A 22746-nucleotide genomic window follows, 5' to 3' on the forward strand; every position below is an offset into this window, starting at 1 on the left:
TGTATCTAAAATGAGACTGATTTTATTTTATTTAGATTTTAATTCTGAAAGAGCCCTCACCAAAATAACTTTATGGCTTCCCAAAGTGGTTATCTGAAGAACAGGATTCATGATTTCAACAGATATCTTGGAACCAATCTGAAAAGTTAAGCATTGCTCCTTAAAATGTTACAAAACAAATGCTATGATATGTTAGGAGAATTAGAGCCTGGAATACTGGAAATATCCTTACATGGGATATTTGTTAGCCCATCTCTTAGATTATTCTTTCCAGTTTTGTACAGTTATTTTTTTTGGGGGGAGGCATATGAGGATAAAGAAGCCAATCATTTAAAAAAATAATGTTCAAATTGAAGGTCAGATAAAGAGCTTCACAGACAAGAAAAAGCTAAAGGAGTTCATCACCACCAAAGCAGGATTATATGAAATGCTGAAGGGTATTCTTTAAGAAGAGGAGGAAGAAGAAAAAGGTAAAGATAAAAACTATGAACAACAAAATGACAACAAATACATACCTACCAACAAGTGAATCTAAAAATCAAGTGAACAAAAAATCTGATGAACAGAATGGACTGATGAATATAATAGAATCAGGGACATAGAAAGGGAGTGGACTGACAATTCTCAGGGGGAAGGGGGTGTGAGGGGTGCGGGAAGAGATTGGACAAAAATCTTACACCTATGGATGAAGACAGTGGCGGGGCGGGGGGGTAAGGGCATGGGGTGGGGTGGGGAATCAGGTGGAGGGGAGCTATGGGGGGAGGGGAAAAGAGGAACACCTGTAATAATCTGAACAATAAAGATTTATTTTAAAAAATATAATGTTCAACAAGTAGAAATAAGAGCCAGAGGAAAACCTTAACATTATTAAAAGCTTAGAAGAAACTATGAGAGAGTTGTTCTAGAAAATGGTATTGAATGCCTTAATTAATGGGGTCCAACAGATTATCCTAAGGGCCTGTCTAACTGCCCCCCCCCACACACACACACATATACAACCTTTACCCTACAAATAAAGAAACTTACCTGATTGCATTTGAGGATTAGCTTCACTTTTGTGGAACTCGGGTAAATCTTGTCCTGGTGACAACTTACACCTGTGTGAAAAAATATTAAGGAAGAAACTGACCAGATTTTTATTTCACTACAACCAATAGACACAATACGGGCTTAAGGAACCAACAGCTTTTAGTTCAATATGAGGAAGTATTTTCTTGTAGAAGTGATTAACTATCAGCACAGGTTCCTGCGGGAGGTTAAGGAACCCTGTTCTCAGTCAGAAGACTATAGAGCCAGCATTTCTTGAGGGCTCTTCCTGTCTGATTCCATATTTCTTTTGTCAAGGTAATTTGAAAGTCTTTTCCAAGTCTCCGGGTGCTTTTCAACCCACCCCAATTGGCCTCATCAGAAACCTTATTGATTGTGCTGCCTCTTCCATCCTGTAGGGTGGTGACAGTAGTTGGGCAGTAAACCCAGCTCTCAGGCCTGTAAAATACCATTGTTTTGTCCTTTCCCCCACCTGTATCTCTCCAAGACATTTTCCATTAAAATATTGTATCAGTCACTTTAGAGTCTCATTTTGTTCCTTTGAATCAAGATAAAATTAAGTTATAGGTTGAATTCCTATAGGCGCTCAAAGCACTTCGTAGACTTGAACCAAGTAGAGGTCCATAAAAGCATGTGGATCTCAATTATTTTTCTTTCCCAGGTACCTGCTAAGAAAAAATGTGTCTGCAGGAACATGCAGCATTTGAAACCTCCATGCTACAGATTGTAGATTAATTTCTAGCTAAACAGAGTTCAGCATTCTGATAGTCTGTGACTAGAGAGGCAGTTTTCCCTCCAACTTCAGATCACATGTTTTTGCACTTGGAAAGCAAATTTTAAAAGAAGGCCTTGGGGATCACAGGTAGCCTGCATTATCCGTGCTCGACTCCTTTGTAACCAACTGCAATTTAATATCCAAGAAGATTTGCACATAGTCCTTTTTTTCCTTCTCACTTTTAATAATTTACCTTTGTGATTCTCTTCACAACCATGCTGGCGTGCAAAGATCTATTAGTCTGTCAAACCTCCAGATATGTACAGCATGTGAAAGACACATTATTATTTTTTTATTTGTTTCCTACAGAGACTGAACAGTCAGCACAACAGTAGGTTGTGCTGAATTCAAGAGGGCTGCTTCTATGAACATGTGCTGGAATTTACTTAACTGGCTCCTTCACCTCTAGCCCATCAGTTTCTTCTATGAGTCTCCCCTCTGCCAGAGAGAGTCATTTTTACAAATACATGCAAGGAACTTTTTATATACTAGTAAACCTTCTCCCAAAACTTGAGACAGTTTTGTCTTAAACCAGTGGTCGGCAAACTCATTAGTCAACAGAGTGGCGAGCCGCATGTGGCTCACGAGCCGCAGTTTGCCGACTGCTGTCTTAAACCAAAAGATCGCTGGGAAAGCTGTGTATTACTGATGTCTGTGGATCCTAAAAATATCTCATTCAAATCATTTTCAAAATTGGGACACATCTTTCCTTTTCACCTTGGAGGTTCTTTGTAAGCACTAATCTCTGCATAAGTGAATTTTCACTGCAGTGTTGAGCTCTGTCAGGGTGGCAAATGGCATAGATATCAGGCTTCACAAACGCCAAGCATTGGCATTTTTAAGAAAATATCTAATTGTCAGTGAATGATTAGGAAGAAACCACCATTCATAGGTGGGTAATGCTTATTTCAAGGCCACTAATGTTTTTCACAATAAAGAAATAGGTGTGCAGGGAACTATGTGTACTATGTGCAGAGATGTTGTTGGTAATTTAATGTTTTGAGAATCCCCAGGCTGAAAAACGTTGTTACATAAGTAGACTAGCCCTGGCTGCTAATTCTTAGAAAATGTGAAGAGTTTCTAAAGTGTCACTAGGTTTTGACCTTTTCTGGTATGAAGTTAGGGAGTTTATTTGGGGGTTATTTTATGGAAGGTGGTCAGGGAATGCCTCACTATTAAGGTGGTATTTAAGCAGAGACTTGATGGAGCTGGGAGCAAAGGGAACACCAATGTAAAGGTGCAGAGGGAAGAAGACCAGTGGGCTGGGACAGAATGATGAAGAAGATGGGGTCAGAGAAGCAGTGGGTCAGATCAAGTAAGGCCTTGAGGGCAGTGTAGTGTAGAAAGGAGATGGAGAGCAAGCAATCTGGTCTATAGGAAGTAAAGGACACAGTGTCTCAACAATCAAAGACAGTAGAACATGTTCTTTTGTTTGATTTGGTTTATCACGTTACCTGTAGTCCATCATACTTCTATGATTTACATATGATAATAAGCACAACTTTATTCCTCATCTAACTGCAGTATCAACACATGTGTTCAATGTCTATTACTTGAGCAAGCTAATCAAGGTTTCAGTGACCCCAGTGAGAAAGTGCTAATCATAGTTGATTGGTGAAATATTCATGAGATCTTGTGTAAGAGGAACCTTGTAGGTCACTGGTACCATAGAAGTAGAAATCTCTTGGAAAGAAAAGTTTAGCAGTATTAAAGTGCTGATGATTCTTCAGATGTACTGATTCTCCGTGTAGTTGCTGCAGCTGCAAAGGCTTTGCCCCGAGCATTTGTCATGTCTCCTTCAATCCAATATGCCCTTTAAACACAGTGAACAACTATTAAAAAGGAATAGCCAATGTTGTTTGATGTTAAAGTGGAGGATTCTTTCCTGTCTTTAATGGAAAACCTTAATTTGTCCCAACTTGCAGTTGAAAAATCTAATGACTTATTGCCACCATCTTATGTAGGTTTTTCCTCTAATCATCTGGTTGTTCAATGCTGTGTTCAAATGCTGAAAAACTCATCTTGGCTCACATCTTCCCATTTGGAACCTGACATCATTCTTAAATGGGAGTGAGAAAGATCAGGAAGAGTATATGAGTCCTAATTTACCTTTGGAATTCTTTAGGATTTCCATCCACTTATACTGACAAATAGGGGACTCGGCCCATGTTAAACTTCAGATAGTGTAACATATATCGGGAGCTGTGTGTCCCAACAACTCTTATCCTTGGTTGCAGGCACATGCAGCAAATTGCCAAAATGACACTAGCTGTCAAAACAATTCAAACAAAGAATGTGTTAGGTATCTATCTATATGAAGCACAGTAGAAGAGGAGTAAGAATTCTGTTAAAGAAATTTTGTTTTGGTAAAATGATGAAAAGGTGTCATATGTAGAATTGTGTTTTCTGTTCATGGTCATGCTCAGGACATCTCTGGGACAGGGAAAGGACAGGGTCTGGACAGATTTTCCATCTCTATCTATTTTGCCTCCTGTTGTGCCTGGGATTAAATGAGAACCCCACCAACAAGCAAAAAGGTTTTACCATTCAGCTATCTTGTATTTGAAATCCTTCAGTACGAGGTTTTGAGGTTTTCCAGCAAGACTAGCAGCCTCCTAAGGGTAAAGGTGGCAAAAGTGTATGAGAAAGCTCAGCCAGGCCTCAGGTAGAGGATGGTGTGTAGGCTCATTCTCCCAACTCCCCCGAAACCTTTAGGCAGAACAAGTGAATACTGCATTCGGAGATAAATACTCACAAAAGAAATAAAAGTAAACTTCTAATTTCCAAATCAAATGGCTTTTTTTTTTTTTTTTTTAGAGTTTGTGCTTCATTTTCTCAGGGACATGAGAGACCTAACTCTCCAGATGTTTAAAAACAAACAACGCAAAAACAAAACACTGCCTTCTTCCAGGAAACGTTATCCCCCCAGTTTATGTGAATAGTCCCCTAAGGTGTGTTGAACCTTAAGTAAGATGATGTGTGAATTTCATTATTGCTCCACAGAACAAGATATTCAGTGATGTTTTTGCGTCTTAGATGTGTTCAATATGGTATATTTAAAAAAAGAATATTCCCCACAAACTTCTGTTGTTCATTCTCTCTCTGTCTTCGTTCTCGTGGCTTCAGGAAGGCAAGTCCTATTGTTTGTTCAAAGTTTGTAGATATGAGAGAGAATGTGTGTGGTTTGTTCATATTTTTACCTGATTCTGCAAAATAGCCATAGCACGAAGGATTCTTCCTTCTCCCCAGTAAATATGTCCATACATGGCCATACTACTGGGTTGAGGGAAATGGAATCCAGACCCTGAATTGCATGGGCCATTGGTATTGCCCAACTGTGGAATAATATGATAATGATAATCCACCACCATTCATTGAACTCAGTACCAGGCACTGTGCTTAATGGCTTTATGTGCAACTTCTCATTAAATTGCAAAACAACACTCTGAAGTCCAGGTATTTCATAGATAGGAAAGGAGGCTTGGCTCAGTTAAGTAAATTGCCCAAGGGGATAAAGTATGATTGTCACTAGACAGCCAGGATTTAAATGGTATCTCTCAGCCCCTAAAGGTCATCCTGTGTTCACAAGGGTGCGCTGTTCTACTTAGAAGGTTAGGATTATGGGCCCTGACTTAGAGGAACAAAATAAATAGGCCTCTTTCTCATCATTGTTTTTATTCTGAGCATAAAAGTATAGGTCAGGAATTTTTAAATGTCTTCTCAATAGGATGCATAAAAAAATGCAGCTATAGAATCATCATACTTATCTAGGAAAGATAGAGACTTACCGTAGCCAGGTCGGCAGTTCTTTCAGTTAAATTTGGTGTTCTATGTTATTTTCAAAAGAAGTGATTAAAAGAAACATTTTAGAATTCTGAAGTGGTTAGCATAAAACAAAAGAGGTAAAAAAAACACAACAACTCTAAAGCCCAGTTTGATTAAAGCTAAGAGAAAGTCGGGTGCTAGGACAGTTCAAGATAAAAGATGTGGAGAGAATTTCACCTGTTTTATTGAGCTTTCATGAAAAATAATATCTCAATGACACATGTTTAGTGTATAAAAAGATTTTCAATGTAATATATACCAGGTTTCTTTATATTGTTGCCAAATGATTTGACTCAATATCATTTGCGAATCCTTCTAACATCCCTGATGGATGAAGGAACGCTCAGCAGTGCTCTCCCTGTGCCTCTGGCACCAGAATTATCAATTTGTTCCCTAGGACATTCCAATTTACATTCTTTTAAGGTTATGTGATCTACTCTCATACAGCTTCCGATACTACAATGAATCGCAAGTCTTTTCAAGTATATTCACACAGGTTCCCAGGATGATCCAAAACCCCAAAGAAAAGAAAATACATTTTTAGTCTCTTATGAGGGTAGACTGTGTCAAGATGCTACATTTCTAGTCATAGATCACATCCTTCCGACTTCCAAACAAGAGGGTGGGGCTTGTGCAGAGTATACCATTGAAAACACGCGGTCATTTGTGTTTAATGACCAAATTCTTGCTGTTCAAACTTTCAGATGTTTCTCCTACACATGATAATCAGCGCCACCGTGTAGTGGGCATTTCTTCTGTACCAGGCATTGTCTTCAGTGTTTTACATAAACACAGTTTCCCTTAATCTATTTAGCAACCAAGTGACTTGAGTATCTCCACTCTGCACATGTGGAAGCCAAAGCTCAAAGTGATAAAGTAACTAACTTGTTCAAGGTCACACAGCTTTCTGGATAAATGAGAGGCGCTTGGATTTGAAACCAGGTTTACTTGGGTCCAAGATTCAGTTTCCTTACTCATTTCTCCATTTCTCCATGCCTCAAAAGTACCTTTGGCTTTCAGTGAGATCACAGTGCTTGCCGCATGCTTCTGTAGTCAGCACTGGATAGTAAGCCATTGGAGACGATGGAAGGAAGGAATGGTTTTGATGGTGGTGGTTTTTGTTTTCATATATCTTGTGAAGATTGGAAGATGTTTCCTTCACGTAGACCTGCCATGAATGAGGCTGGCATCTGAGCCTCTTGGAATTTTCTGAAACAGTTCCATCCATTTCTTAAAGTTTAATTTTAATAAATGAGAGGTCCTAGAATTTACATAGGTGCTTTTTTTTTGCATATGGCATTTTTAGTCCATAGTTCTCATTTGTTAATTTTGTACAGCAGGGGAAATAAGATTTTAATTTATTCATATTTTTAGTGAGGCAAAGGAGACTTCAGTGAGAGATGTAAAATTATATATTTCACAATAAATCCTAGAGACATCTGTTATACTTTGCTCCTTTTGTACTTCTTACTGGCTCTTGAAAAATAGATATGCCAGTAAAACTGAGGCTTTTTTCTGTGAATATTTCTTATTTGAGGTTACTACCAAAACACTTTCTCAATTAGCATCCTTTTAACAGAACACAGTCCTTATACATTGACAGAATCTAATCAGTTGGCATTCCCAGCCCTAAGAAATAATGATTAATGCTTACTTGAAGATGATAGTACTCATAAGTTAGTGTTTTAAAATGTTTATGAGCATCCTAGCTGGTTTGGCTCAGTGGATAGAGTGTGGGCCTGTGGACTGAAGGGTCCCAGGTAGGGTCAAGGGCACATGTCCGGATTGCGGGCTCGATCCCCAGTTGGGGGCTTGCAGGAGGCAGCAGATCAATGGTTCTCTCTCATCATTGATGTTTATATCTCTCTCTCCCTTTCCTTTTCTCTCTGAAATTTAAAATAAATAAATAAATAAATGTATGTTTAGTGAGTCTCAGCAAATATAAAGTGTTGTTAAATCACAGCCAATTACTTAAGGTGTTGTGTTGTGTGTGTTTTTTAACCAGGGCTTAAATTTGCTCCTGTTGCTTTTATTCTCTTAATTATTTGTGTTCTGTTAATAGGAATGAGGATGAAAAGAAACTATCTCATCCCTCAAAAAAGTTCTCTCCCCATCAGATTTCACATTTTTTTTAAATGTTAAACCAGGTTTTGAAATGTGTTATCTTTCACTCTAGTTAAGATTGATGATATGGAACCATAGTTGTTAAGATTTGCCTTTCTCTTTTAATATTTTTTCTTAAAGTGAGAAAATTAAACAGGCCTGTGTTTCCCACCCCTAAGTTTTTAAAGTCAGAGCTAAAGTGTAAAAACATCAAGAGGAATAGGGTCTTCTTTTCAGCATGAGGCCGCTTCATGAAGACAGAACTGGTGACATCAGGACCAGAATTACACGTCACAGTCTGTGTGGCTTGAAAAAATATATGTCTTTGTAGATGTTTTCATTACTGCCAAACCACAGAAATTATTTTCCTCTGCTGTTTTGGTCTCTTTAGGATCACGCAGGCCATTTTAAAGCATGTGCTTGTTTTGTAGTTCAATCTATTTCTGAAACATTTAAGATGTAAACTAAAGGACCTATTACTTGGTCTGTTTCATTGTTGACTATATATTTATGTTGTTTTCATAGTGCCAGTTGCAAGCCTCCATTTTATATAGAAATTTAATCTATTCACATCTGCCAGATTTCTTCATTAGTGAGTCTTTTGATGTTAACTTATTTCCTTCTACCCCAATTGTATCAATTTAGATAGAAACAATTTTTTTAGTTTTACTCTATTTTCAAGAAATAAAAAGGAAAGGAGTATATGGAGAATGCTACAGAAATAGTATGATTCAAGTCCATAAACCTTGGAATGCCTATTAGTAATCTACATCAGTACTTCTGTTCTCAAAATATGGCTTAGAATTGGGCTTTTGTATTTTTGTAATGATTCTACTGTTTTCATTAGAGGATCTTAGTCTGTGAAAGGATACCTATAAAAAAATCAACAGCATGTTGGGAATAGAATTTCCAGAGTTATCAAATAAAAATAGATGCCCATTTAAATTTGAATTTCAGATAAACCCTGAATATTTTCAGTACCAAGATGTCCCAAATATTACATGATTGTTTTAATATAAGTATATCCCAAATAGTATATGCATAATGAATAATTTTCCTACCAATGAGTCCCAAATATTATATGAATTTTGTAAGTATAGCTTAAGTATAGTATGGGATATACTTAGACCAGCCTTGGGCAAACTATGGCCCGCGGGCCGGATCCGGCTATTCTATCCGGTTCTCTTGCTCTCCCCTCTGCTCCTTTACTTTGAATTTATATTAGTTCACACAAACACTCCATCCATGCTTTTGTTCCAGCCCTCCGGTCCAGTTTAAGAACCCATTGTGGCCCTCGAGTCAAAAAGTTTGCCCACCCCTGACTTAGACTAAAAAGATAATTCATAGTTTACCTGAAAGTAAAATTTAACTGAGTGTCCTGTATTTTGTTTGGCAACTCTGCTTGGAAGGCATCATGGTAGTGTAAGTGAACACATGTGGTTCTGGTACTTAAGTAACTGGGTAGCCTTGGGCATCTCACTTAACCTACCTGAACCTAAGTTTCATCATCTGTAAAATGAGAGCTAATAATAGATATTTGGAAATTGAGAGGGGGGAGAAAAATGGCGGCGGAATAGACAGACGTGTTCCGAGCCTTGTCCCGGAGCAGAAAGAAAGAACAGCTGAGGGTCGCACTAGGAGTGTTTGTTGGCAAGTTGGGGGACAGCTGAACTCCAGAAGAAGGTGGGAGACTGCTAGACGGGGTTCCCCTGACCTGGCAGCTCCCACTACGGCTGGGTCCCCTCCCGGAGCTGCGGGCTTGGACGCGGAGTCGCCGCCATCTGGAACCGGAAAGTGGAGCTTATCGGAAGCCTGAGAATCCACAACTGCGGCACCCACGGAACAGCTGCGAGCCCCAGAACAACGCTCCCCAATTGGCGCAAACACACGGGTTCAGAGGAGCTCTACACTCCACCACGGAAAGGTCAGATTTCGCCTGGGATAAGGTGAGGTCTCTGGTCCCAGCGCAAGAGAGGAACGCGCGTTTTGCTGGAGCTGGAGGACCAGGGAAGTCTGTGCCTAGAAAAATCGGTGGCTACTGGGGCTGGCATGATCTGTGAATGTGGAAGGGGGTCCTCAGAGCTGCTAACAGAAGGGCTCTCTAAAAAGCAGCCCATTTTGATCTGAAGTGCAGGGACACCCTAAGAATTTCAGGGGTGTGCTAGACTTACGCGTAGCCACGGAGTGCGCACACTTGGGCTTTTTCCTCTTGAAATTCTTGCTTCTGATTACTAAGCCAAATTCATAGGTTCACCCAGTTGGGGACACCCTGGGAGACTGCAGGGGAAAGTTGTTTTTCTGGAACCTGGGGATCGGAGCGGGGAGTGACCATCCGAGAGCCAGCTCTGAGGCAGCCCACTCCCACAAACCGGTAGTGAGTGCCACAGGGAAAGAAGGCTCTAACACTCCCTAGAGAGGCCATAGATAAACCCGGAAGTCAATCCAGAAACACTGCCACCCAGGGGCTGAATCACAAATTGACTCTTGTGTAATCAAAAATAAAGGAATACGAATTAAGACACACCGCCTGCTTAAAATCAGGACTGGCTTACATCACTGAAGAGCAATGGAACGCAGGGAACTGCAATACTGTCCGGACTGAGAAACAGGCGTGCCAAACAGAACAACAGAGGAAGTGAATGACCTTCACCTTCACTACTCCACATTTTATTTTTATTTTTTATTTTTTATTTTTTTATTTTCATTTTTTGCATCTTTTACTCAAGAAACTAATTTTTTTCCTCACTTGATTTTACCTTTTTAATTATTACATTTTTATTTTCAATCCGTATTATTGCTACTGCTATTTTATCTTTTTTTTTTTTTTTTAAGTGTCATTTTATTTTCTCTTCATTTTGTTTTGGGATTAATGTTCTACATTCTATTTTTATCTTTCCTTTAGCATCATTTTACTCTATCTCAAATCTACCTTTATACCATCACTCTCTTCCTCACTTTTCCCTTTTCAGTGTCCTGTTTATCTTACCCCTTTCCTGCTTTAGATTTTCCCTATTCTTTCTGTTTACCCCCTTTTAAAATTTCACCCTACTTATATATCTAATCTCCAATCCCCTGCTCCAAGTCCATACACACCTCTCTCTTCGCTGTCTTAACTATCCAAAAAAAATGTTCTTCTCTCTGTCCTTTTGTTGTTGTTCGTTTGAATGTAGATTATATCGAATTTTTATGCTTTTTTGTGAGATTGTTTTGCTTATTCTTCCTTTGTTTATTTTTTTGTTTGTTTAGTGCTTCTGTTTTCCCTTGCCTCACTCAATATTAGTTGGTGTTATAGTTTGTATTAATCCCCAGGTACTTGTTGCTGGCATTTGCTGGGATAAGTGATTGTTCTATTGGAGTTTTATCCCCAATATATATAGTCTGTTTCCCTTTCTCTCTTAGTCTCTTTCTTGTCTCTCTTACTTTTTTTTCTTCTTTTTTTCCCTTTTCCCAATTTCATTTTGACACCCCCTTTTTTTCTTCTTTCTTTCTTTTTCCTCTTCTTCTTTCTCTACTATCCCCTGATTTGCCTTTCTCTGGTGGTCACCTTTATTGGAGGTTGTGAATATCGTGAATACATTTCTGTTCAGTGCCTTGTGTGTTGTACCTGGTAGTGCTGTATTTTGTGCCTTTAAATCGACGCAGGAGAGAGAGAACTACATAACCAGACACCCAGAGAAGAGAGACCATGGGGAGACAAAGACACAGCCCGCATATGAAAGAAAAGCAGGCATCACCAGAAAAGGAAGTAAACGAAATGGAAGCAAGCAACCTTCCAGAAAAAGAATTCAGAGAAATGGTCATAAGGTGGCTGAAAAGAATGGAAGACAAATTCGACAATATGAGCAAGAACCAAGAGGAAATGAAGAAGAACCAAGAAGACATGAAAAATGACATCGCTGCTGTAAAGAACTCAATAGAAAGCATCAAGAGTAAACTAGAAGAAGCAGAGGACCGCATCAGTGAGCTAGAACACAAGATGGGAAAAAATACCCAAGTAGAGCAACTTCTAGAAAAAAAAATTAAAAGGCAGGAGGAGAGCCTAAGGGAACTTTGGGACAACACGAAACAAAACAACATCCGCATAATAGGGGTTCCAGAAGGAAAGGAAGCTGAGCAAGGAATAGAAAACCTATTTGAAGAAATAATGACAGAAAATTTCCCTGATATAGAGAAGAAAAAACCCACACAAATCCAAGAAGCTCACAGAGTCCCAAGTAAAATGAACCCCAAAAGACCGACGCCAAGGCACATTATAATTAAATTGGCAAACACCAACGACAAAGTAAGAATCTTAAAAGCGGCCAGAGAAAGACAGAAAGTTACATACAAAGGAACCCCCATCAGACTAGCAACTGATTTCTCAACAGAAACTCATCAGGCCAGAAGGGAATGGAATGAAATATACAAAGTCATGCAAAGGAAGGGTCTGAATCCAAGAATACTGGACCCAGCAAGGCTGTCAATCAAAATTGAAGGTGAAATCAGGAGCTTCACAGACAAAAAAGGACTAAGGGAATTTACTACCACCAAACCAGCAATGCAAGAAATGCTAAAGGGTCTGCTGTAAAAAAAAAAAAAAAAAAAAAGAAGAAATAGGAAGCGAAGAAGGAACACAGGTGTAAAGAATAGGAATGGCGACAAATAAGTACCTATCAATAATAACTTTAAATGTAAACGGATTAAATGCCCCAATCAAAAGACATAGGGTAATGGATTGGATAAGAAAACATGACCCATATATCTGCTGTCTACAAGAAACCCACCTCAGAAAAAAAGACGCACACAGACTGAGGGTGAAGGGATGGAAAAAGGTTTTCCAGGCAAATGGAACTGAAAAAAAAGCTGGGGTAGCAATACTTATATCTGACAAATTAGATCTCAAACTGAAGGACATAACAAGAGATAAGGAAGGCCACTTCATAATACTAAAGGGAGCAATCCAACAAGAAGAAATAACTCTGGTAAACATATATGCACCCAATACAGGAGCACCCAAATACATAAAAAAACTCCTGGAGGATATCAAGGGAGAGATTGACAGCAATACAATCATAGTAGGAGACTTTAATACCCCACTATCACCATTGGACAAATCCTCTAAACAAAAAATCAGCAAAGAAACATCAATCCTAAATGACTCACTAGACCAGATGGAATTAATTGACATCTTCAGAACATTTCACCCCAAAGCCACAGAATATACATTCTTCTCAAGTGCACATGGGTCATTTTCAAAGATAGACCATATGTTGGGACATAGGCAAAGTCTCTTCAAATTCAAGAAGATAGAAATCATATCAAGCATCTTCTCAGACCACAGTGGCATAAAACTGGAAATCAACTACAATAAAAACAACCAAAAGAAATCAAACACATGGAGACTAAACAGCATGCTATTAAACCATGACTGGGTTACCAGAGAGATCAAAGAAGAAATAAAAAACATCATGGCAACAAATGACAATGAAAACACTACAATCCAAAATCTATGGGACACAGCTGAAGCAGTCTTGAGAGGGAAGTTCATAGCTCTGCAAGCCTACTGCAAAAAAACAAGAAACAGGGGTAATAAATTACCTAACCCAACAACTCAAAGAGTTAGAAAAAGAGCAACAAGAAAAGCCCAGTGTAAGCAGAAGGAAGGAAATAATAAAGATCAGAGCACAGATAAACGACATAGAGACCAAAGAAACAATACAAAAGATCAACAAAACCAAGAGCTGGTTCTTTGAAAGGATAAACAAGATTGATGAACCTCTAGCCAGGCTCACCAAGAAGCAAAGAGAGAGGACCCAAATAAACAAGATCAGAAATGAAAGAGGTGAAATAACAACAGATCCCGCCGAAATACAAAGGATTGTTAAAAAATACTACGAACAACTCTATTCCAACAAACTGGACAACCTGGAGGAAATGGACATATTCCTAGAAAAATATAACCTTCCAAAACTCAATCAGGAAGAATCTAAACAGCTCAATATGCCAGTAACTATGGAAGAAATTGAAGCAGTCATCAAAGAGCTTCCGGCAAACAAAAGCCCGGGGCCAGACGGCTTCACAGGAGAGTTTTACCAAACATTCAAGGAAGAACTAAAACCTATCCACCTCAGACTATTCCAAAAAATTCAAGAGGAAGGAACACTTCCAAGCTCCTTCTATGAAGCCAGCATCACCCTAATACCAAAACCAGATAAAGACAACACAATGAAAGAGAATTACAGGCCAATATCCCTCATGAATGTAGAGGCCAAATCCTCAACAAAATTCTAGCAAATCGGATCCAGCAGTACATCAGAAAGATCATACACCATGACCAAGTAGGGTTTATCCCAGGAATGCAAGGATGGTTCAATATCCGAAAATCAATAAATGTGATACATCACATAAACAAATTGAAAGATAAAAATCACATAGTCATATCAATTGATGCAGAAAAAGCATTTGACAAAATCCAACACCCTTTCTTGATAAAAACTCTCAACAAGGTGGGAATAGAAGGATCACACCTCAACATAATAAAAGCCTTATATGACAAACCCACAACCAACATCATACTCAATGGGCAAAAACTAAAACCATTTCCCCTAAGAACAGGAACAAGACAAGGATGCCCACTCTCACCACTCCTGTTTGACATAGTACTGGAAGTACTAGCCATTGCAATTAGACAAGAAGAAGAAATAAAAGGCATCCAAATTGGAAAAGAAGAAGTAAAGCTGTCCTTATTTGCAGATGACATGATATTGTACATAAAAAACCCGAAAGACTCTATCAAAAAACTAACAGACTTAATAAATGAATTCGGCAAGGTAGCAGGATACAAAATTAACGCCAAGAAATCTATGGCATTTCTATACACCAACAGTGAACTTACAGAAAGAGAGACTAAAAAAGCAATCCCATTTTCCATCGCACCAAAAAAATTAAGATACTTAGGAATAAACCTAACCAAGGAGGTAAAAGACCTATATGCGGAAAACTACAGGACACTGAAAAAAGAGATAGAGGAAGATGTAAACAGATGGAAGAACATACCATGTTCATGGATTGGTAGAATCAACATCATCAAAATGTCCATACTACCCAAAGCAATCTATAGATTCAATGCACTCCCCATTAAAATACCAACAGCATATTTCACAGACCTAGAAAGAACTCTCCAAAAATTCATCTGGAATAAAAAAAGACCCCGAATAGCCACAGCAATCCTGAGAAAGAAGAGTAAAGTAGGAGGGATCTCAATACCAGATTTAAAGCTGTATTACAAAGCCACTGTCCTCAAAACAGCCTGGTACTGGCACAAGAACAGACATATAGATCAATGGAATAGAATAGAGAATCCAGATATCGACCCAAACCAATATGCGCAATTAATATTTGACAAAGGAGGCATGAGCATACAATGGAGTCAAGACAGTCTCTTCAATAAATGGTGTTGGGAAAATTGGACAGATACATGCAAAAAAATGAAACTAGATCACCAACTTACACCATACACAAAAATAAACTCAAAATGGATACAGGACTTAAATATAAGACGGGAAACCATAAAAATACTAGAGGAATCCTCAGGCAGCAAAATCTCAAACATATGCCAAAAGAACTTTTTCAGTGATACTGCCCCTAGGGCAATGGAAGCCAAAGAGAAAATAAACAAATGGGACTACATCAAAATAAAAAGCTTTTGCACATCAAAAGAAACCATCAACAAAACAACAAGAAACCCCACTGTATGGGAGAACATATTTGCAAATGGTATCATTGATAAAGGTTTAATTTCCAACATCTACAGGCAGCTTATACAACTTAATAAAAGGAAGATAAATGATCCAATAAAAAAATGGGCAACGGACCTAAATAGAATCTTTTCGAAAGAAGACAGAAGGAAGGCCAAGAGACACATGAAAACATGCTCAAAGTCACTTATTATCCGAGAGATGCAAATCAAAACGACAATGCGATACCATCTCACACCTGTCAGAATGGCTATCATCAACAAATCAACAAACGACAAGTGTTGGCGAGGATGCGGAGAAAAAGGAACCCTCGTGCACTGCTGGTGCGAATGCAGACTGGTGCAGCCACTATGGAGAACAGTATGGAGTTTCCTCAAAAACTGAAAATGGAACTCCCATTTGACCCAGTAATCCCACTCCTAGGAATATATCCTAAGAAACCAGAAACACCAATCAGAAAGGATATATGCACCCCTATGTTCATAGCAGCACAATTTACAATACCTAATATTTGGAAACAGCCTAGGTGCCCGTCAGCAGATGACTGGATCAGAAAACTATGGTACATCTACACAATGGAATACTATGCTGCCATAAAAAAGAAGGAATTACTACCATTTGTAGACACCTGGATGGAATTAGAGAACATTATGCTAAGTGAAATAAGCCAGTCAATGAAAGAAAAATACCACATGATCTCACTCATTTAGGGATAATGAAAAACATTATAAACTGATGAACCAAAAGATAGTTACAGAGGCAGTAAAGCATCAAACAGAGTGTCTAATTACAGCGGTAAGGTTAGGGAGAGGTGGGGGAAATAAGAGATCAACTGAAGGACTTGTATGCATGCATATAAGAGTAACCAACGGATGCAAAACATTGGGGGGTGAGGGCAGGTATGGGAGTGGGGTGGGGGGGGGCAATGGTAAGATATGTACACATATAATACCTTAATAAAAAATTTGAAGAAAAAAAAATAATAGATATTTGCAGATTTTCTTTTTTTTTTTTTTTAAATATATTTTATTGATTTTTTACAGAGAGGAAAGGAGAGGGATAGAGAGTTAGAAACATCGATGAGAGAGAAACATTGATTCAGCTGCCTCTTGCACACTCCCTACTGGGGTTATGCCCGCAACCAAGGTACATGCCCTTGACCAGAATCGAACCTGGGACCCTTCAGTCTGCAGGCTGACGCTCTATCCACTGAGCCAAACCGGTTAGGGCAATATTTGCAGATTTTCTATATAGACTAGAAAATATTTATTTAAAACACCTGGAACCATAATAGTGTCATGAAAAAGTAGCTGTTATTATCAGAACAAGGAAGGAATACAAATGGAAGTTACCAGGTGTTTTTTTTTTTTTTTTTAGCTTCATAATAAATAACAGCACTCAGCAGTTAAACAGCTCATTCAATTAATAATAGAAGAGTCCACCTAGATATTGGTGACTATATACCAGATCAGAGATTTGACCAATAATAAAGTATACACAAGCATTAACCTTCCTCTGCTCCGCTATTACTTGCCAGTTATGTTACTTACCAAAGGTCGCATAACTTACTAGTATCAGCCTGAATATACATTGCCTTTTCACATTGTCTTTTTTTTTTACTAATTCACATTTTTATTTCAATCCTATCTTTCTCAAATATCAATTTTGTAAAATTTTATTGAGATCTAATTTACATATAAAATGCACCATTTTGAAGTATATAATTCAGCAGTTTTTATTATATTCACAAGGTTGTGCAACCAACACCACTGTCTAGTTCCAGAACATTTTCATTAGCCCAAAAGAACCCATATTCAGTAGTAGTTACTCCACATTTTCCCCTCTCCCAGCCCCTGGCAACCACTAATCTAATTTCTGTTTTTATGGGTTTAACTGTTCTGGATAGTACTTATAAATAGAATCATGCCACATGTGGCCTTTTGTGTCTGACTTCTTTCACTTAGCATAATATTTTAAGGTTCATCTATGTTGCAGCATGTGTCAGCACTTCATTCTTTTTATGATTGAACTAGAGGCCCGGTGCACAAAATACGTGCACAGGTAGGGTCCCTAGGCCTGGCCAACAGTCAGGGCTGTTTGGGGCCATCAGGGCCAATCAGGGCCTTCAGGCTGCAGGCCAGAGCCTTCCTTCCCTGGCTGCTGGCTGCCAGCAGGGGCCTTGCTTCGCTCTGTGACGCCCCCTGGTGGTCAGTGCATGTCATAGCGAGCAATTGAACTCCCGTTCTCCTGGTCAAACTCCTGAGCGACAATTTGCATATTAGCCTTTTATGTATATAGATAATATTTCATTGTATGGCTATTTAACACATCTTCTTTATCCATTTATTAGTTGATGGACCCTTGGGTTGTTTCCACTTATTGGCTATTAGGAATAATGCTGCCATGAACGTTCTTGTACAAGTTTTGGTATGATTATGTGTTTTGGTTTTGTTTTATCCCCTTAGGTCTTTATCTAGGAGTGAAATTGCTGGGATAGATTATAACTTTTTGTTTAACATTTTAAGCAACTGTTTTCCAAAATGACTCGCTATTTTACATTTACACATTTCTACACATCCTCACTTGCTATTATATTATTATTTCAGTTGTCCTAGTGGGTGTGAAGTAGTACCTCATTGTGATTTTGATTTGCCATTTCCTAGTGATTAATTACCTCAAACACCTTTTCATGTACTTGTTGGCTATATGTATATTTTCTTTCCAGAAAGATTTATTCAAATCCTTTGCCATTTTTAATTGGGTTATTTGTCTTCTTGTTGTTGAGTTGTAAGAGTTTTTATATATTATCATCAGAAAAATGATTTGCAAATATTTTCTCCCATTCTGTGGGTTATCTCTTCACTTTCTTGACAGTGTCCTTTGATGGATGAAAATTTTTAGTTTTGATGAAGTCTTATTTATGTTTTCCTTTGGTTGCTTGTGCTTTTGGTATCATATCACATTATCTTTTCATCCACAAAGAATAAAACACACACTAAACTAGGAATAAAGAGACATGAGCTCTATTCTCACCTCTGCAATTACAGAAATGTGTGAGCTTAGGCAAGTACTGAAACTCATTGGGAACTCAGTTCCACATCTGTGAGAAGAAGCTGGTTCAGCAGAGCAGGCACTTTGTAACTTTTTGTGGATATGTTATCTGTATGAAACCCCCTAGGTTAGTAGTTCTCAACCTGGATTACATGTGGGAATCTCTGGAGACATTTTTGGTTGTCACAACTGGGGATGGTTGCTACTGGCATCTAGTGAGTAGAGGTCAGGGGTGCCGTAAACATGTTACAATGCACAGGATGGCTCTTCCAACAAAGAGTAATCCAGACCAAAATGACAGTAGTGCTGAGGTTGAGAAGCCCTGCTCTAAAATTATATTTCTGTTATTCCAGCTTCTTTTCAGTGGGAGTCTTTGAGCCTGTTTGCAGGAACCAGAGCATTTTGTGCTCTTAACCTAATGCTAGAGGTCCCAGCCTGATGGGGGCAGTGGAAGGGAGAGGGACCAATAATTCTTGCAAGTCAGGAGATCTTTTTGAAAGTGTTTTGTTTCAGGGCTTTTAAAAACTATTGTGCCTTCTAATATGAAGAGAAATATTTCGATACAGACACCTCCAGGCAAAGTCTTGTAGATGTGTTCTTGTTATTGAGTCCTTTTCTTTAGGGTTTCTGGAACAAAATAGTTTTTGTGAAATAGTTGGTACATACTATGAAGTATATTTAATCAATCATAATGGGGAAAAAGAAACAGAACAGCTTGATGGGAGAAACGTGCAGTTCATATGTCTCTGTATTAGTGAATTCTCCGACCTCAAAGGAAGTTAATATTGTTATTCCAGCTGATCAGTTCACTTCAACTTTATCCCATACTATCTACTGGAATGTCCTGATTCACCTGAGTTCCATAAATAATCTATCTAAAATAAAATAGACAATAGCGTGAAATATGTTGCAGTATTTATAAAGATGTTGGCATGTAAAAAGCTATTAAACTTGCAGGTATTTCTTTCCTGTGATAATATGGCTGATTATTTAATGCTTTGTACCATTAGATATAATTGTTACCACCACAACCACCACCACTGTCATCATCATAGGTTAAGTGTTCTAAGCACTTTTTAAGTGTATCTCATTTTTTGTCACAAAAATCTTATGAGGTACTTTTTTTTTTAATCCCCACTGTGCAGTTAAGAGCATAAGGTACAATAATGTTGTAAAATACTTGCTAAACCATATTTACATATTAAACCTTTTCTTGTATATCAAAACTTTTATATTTCAACAACAGAGAAAGTATGTTTATTATTAAATCTGTAAGCATTCATGTCCTGAATTTTCTGGCACCCTAGGTAATGTTAATTAAAGCCTGAGTTATTTCTAATTTATTCAATGTCTTACAGTTGTTGGTTCTTGTAGCTTATATACATACTAGAGGCCTGGTGCACAAAGTTCGTGCACGGGGGTGTGTGTCCCTCAGCCCAGCCTGCACCCTCTCCAATCTGGGACCCCTCAAGGGATGTCCGACTGCCCTATCGGGATTGGGGCTAAACGGGCAGTCAGACATTCCTCTCACAATCCAGGACTGCTGGCTCCCAATTGCTCGCCTGCCTGCCTTCCTGATTGCCCCTAACTGCTTCTGCCTGCCAGCCTGATCACCCTCTAACCACTCCCCTGCCAGCCTGATTGATGCCTAACTGCTCCCCTGCCACCCTGTTTGTCCCTAACTGCCCTCCCCTGCAGGCCTGGTTCCTCCCAACTGCTCTCCCCTGCAGGCCTGGGTCCCCCCAAATGCCCTTCCTGCAGGCCTGGTCGCCCCCAACTTCCCTCCTCTGCCGGCCTGGTCACCCCTAACTGCCCTCCCCTGCAGGCTTGATTGCCCCCAATTGCCCTCCCTTGCAGGCCTGGTCCCTCCCAACTGCCCTCCCCTGCTGGCCTGATCACCCACAACTGCCCTCCCCTGCTGGCCTGATTGCTCACAACTGCCCTCCCCTGCTGGTCATCTTGTGGCAGCCATCTTGTGTCCACATGGGGACAGCCATCTTGTGTGTTGGAGTGATGGTCAATTTTCATATTACTCTTTTATTAGATAGGATAGAGGCCTGGTGCACAGGTGGGGGCCAGCTGGTTTGCCCTGAAGGGTGTCCCGGATCAAGGTAGGGGTTCCCTTCGGGTGTGGGGCGGCCTGGGCGAGGGGCCTGTGGTGGTTTGCAGGCTGGCCATGTCCCCTGGCAACCCAAGCGGAGGCCCTGGTATCTGGGATTTATTTATCTTCTATAATTGAAACTTTGTAGCCTTGAGCAGAGCCAAGACTCCTGCTTGCTCCGTGGCCGCAACCATTTTTGTTGGGATTTGTTTATTTTCGATAATTGAAACTTTGCCTTGAGTGGAGGCCTGGGCTGGCCTGGGTGTGCAGAAAGCTTGGCTTCCTCCATCACCGGGGCAACCCAAGACTCCTGTTCGCTCTATGGCTGCAGCCATCTTGTTTGGGTTAATTTGCATACTCACTCCTGATTGGCTGGTGGGCGTGGCTTGTGAGTGTAGTGGTGTGATGGTCAATTTGCATATTACTCTTTTATTAGATAGGACGTAGCTTGAAGCTACTGTAATACTTTTCCATCTCTGGACACCCATGTGCATGTGTGAATATGTAATTTTAAAATTGTACAACTTCTCCAATATATGTAAGTAATGAAAGGATTTTAACTTTTTTAAAATGTACAGGAAGCAGTAAAAGAAAACAACAAGAGAAAGGAAATGGAAGAGAAGACTAGGAGGGCAAAGCTTGCAAAAGAGAAAGCTGAACAAGAAAAGCTGGAACGCCAGAAGAAGAAGAAACAGCTCATTGATATAAACAAAGGTATGAAGTACTTCCATGTTTTAAATGATCTGTAAAGTGCAAAACAATAGCACTTAATTAATTTTGGATCATAAAGTGAATTGTGTTCTTGGTAGAAAAATTCACAATATTATTAGTTACTTGTGTTAAATTCTCTCATGAAATTATCTTCATTTCTTGTCACCCTACACTGAGCACTCAGGATTTTTGGCAACCAATTCAAGGTAATATGTTGTTGAAACAGTCTTTTTCTCTTCATTATTTTCTTTTTTTGCCAAATTATGTTCTGGATGAGGCAGTGGTGAGGGAAGAAGAGGGCAAGATGAAGAGTTTACTGGTATGGGGAGATGAGCCTTATAGCTCCAATTTTCATTTTATTGACACAGAGCAGCAATAATTAACACTTTTCCTAGGGGGCTTGAACATTTCAAGTCATAATGGATACTGACAGCACTATTATAAACAGAAAAAACTAGGGAGCAGCATCCTGCTCAGCTGTGAGCCTAGGAACAAAATGCTGGTATATCCACGTAGTATAATGTAGCTGTTTTGTTGGTTAGCAAGAATGACCATAGATTAAAGGTAGTTTTGTTTTGTTTTGCTTTGTTTTGTTCTGTTTTGTTTCTACAGAAGAGAAGGTAAATAAAGTGAATGGCACCAGATAGCTTCCCCCTGAAAATACAAGAATGAAAAAGCATAGTCTTTGCCACTGAGGGTTAGAGAATTTAAAAACAAAGCAAAATCAGAGCAAGATACAAAACAATATGGACACCCTATTTCTAAATACAGTGATAATCAAAATCGTAAGCACTGTATAATGTTGAGCATGTGCTATGTGCTGTTCTAAGACTTTCACATGTTTGAAGTAAATTAATCCTCATAACATCTCTGTGAGGTAGGTATTATTATCTCACTTTTCAGATGAGGAAACTGAGGCTCATAGAAATTAAGGAACTTGCCCAAGGTCATACAAACAAAAATTATTAGCACCAAGATTAGAATCCAAGCAGTCTGGCTAGGGAATCTTTGCTCTTGTAAATGCATTGTCAAATAATAATAATAACCACAAACAAATAAACATGGGTTGCTTGCTATGTACCAGGAACTTTGCTGGGAGATTTACATATGTGAACATATTTAAGCCTCATAAAATCCTGTTAGGAAAGTGCTACTACCTCATTTGAAGATGAGAAAACTAGGCACAGTGAAGTTAAGTCGCTTGCTCAAGTTCACAAAGATAGTAAGAGATACAACCAAAATCTGGACCTAGGCAGTCAATGGCCCAAGTTCATTAGTAATTATTATGGTATATTTTATTATAATTATTAATCAGTATCAATTATTCTGTGGTAATATCTCTAAATGGCTAATCTGAAATAATATCTATACCCATTAAGCTTATCCTTCACAACTTT

The 22746-nt window shown here is 39.0% G+C and overlaps 1 protein-coding gene across 1 annotated transcript in view; it reads left to right on the forward strand.

Annotated features, from left to right (window-relative positions):
• DIAPH2 (diaphanous related formin 2) overlaps positions 1–22746 on the forward strand; it is a 1007470-nt gene that overhangs the window by 777720 nt on the left and 207004 nt on the right. The window contains exon 25 of the mRNA XM_080653027.1: positions 21217–21352. Coding sequence (XP_080509153.1) covers positions 21217–21352 — 136 coding nt within the window. The remainder of the gene's footprint in view (positions 1–21216; positions 21353–22746) is intronic.

The sequence above is a fragment of the Plecotus auritus genome, assembly GCF_963455305.1.
Source record: "Plecotus auritus genome assembly, chromosome: X".
NCBI lineage: Eukaryota > Metazoa > Chordata > Mammalia > Chiroptera > Vespertilionidae > Plecotus > Plecotus auritus.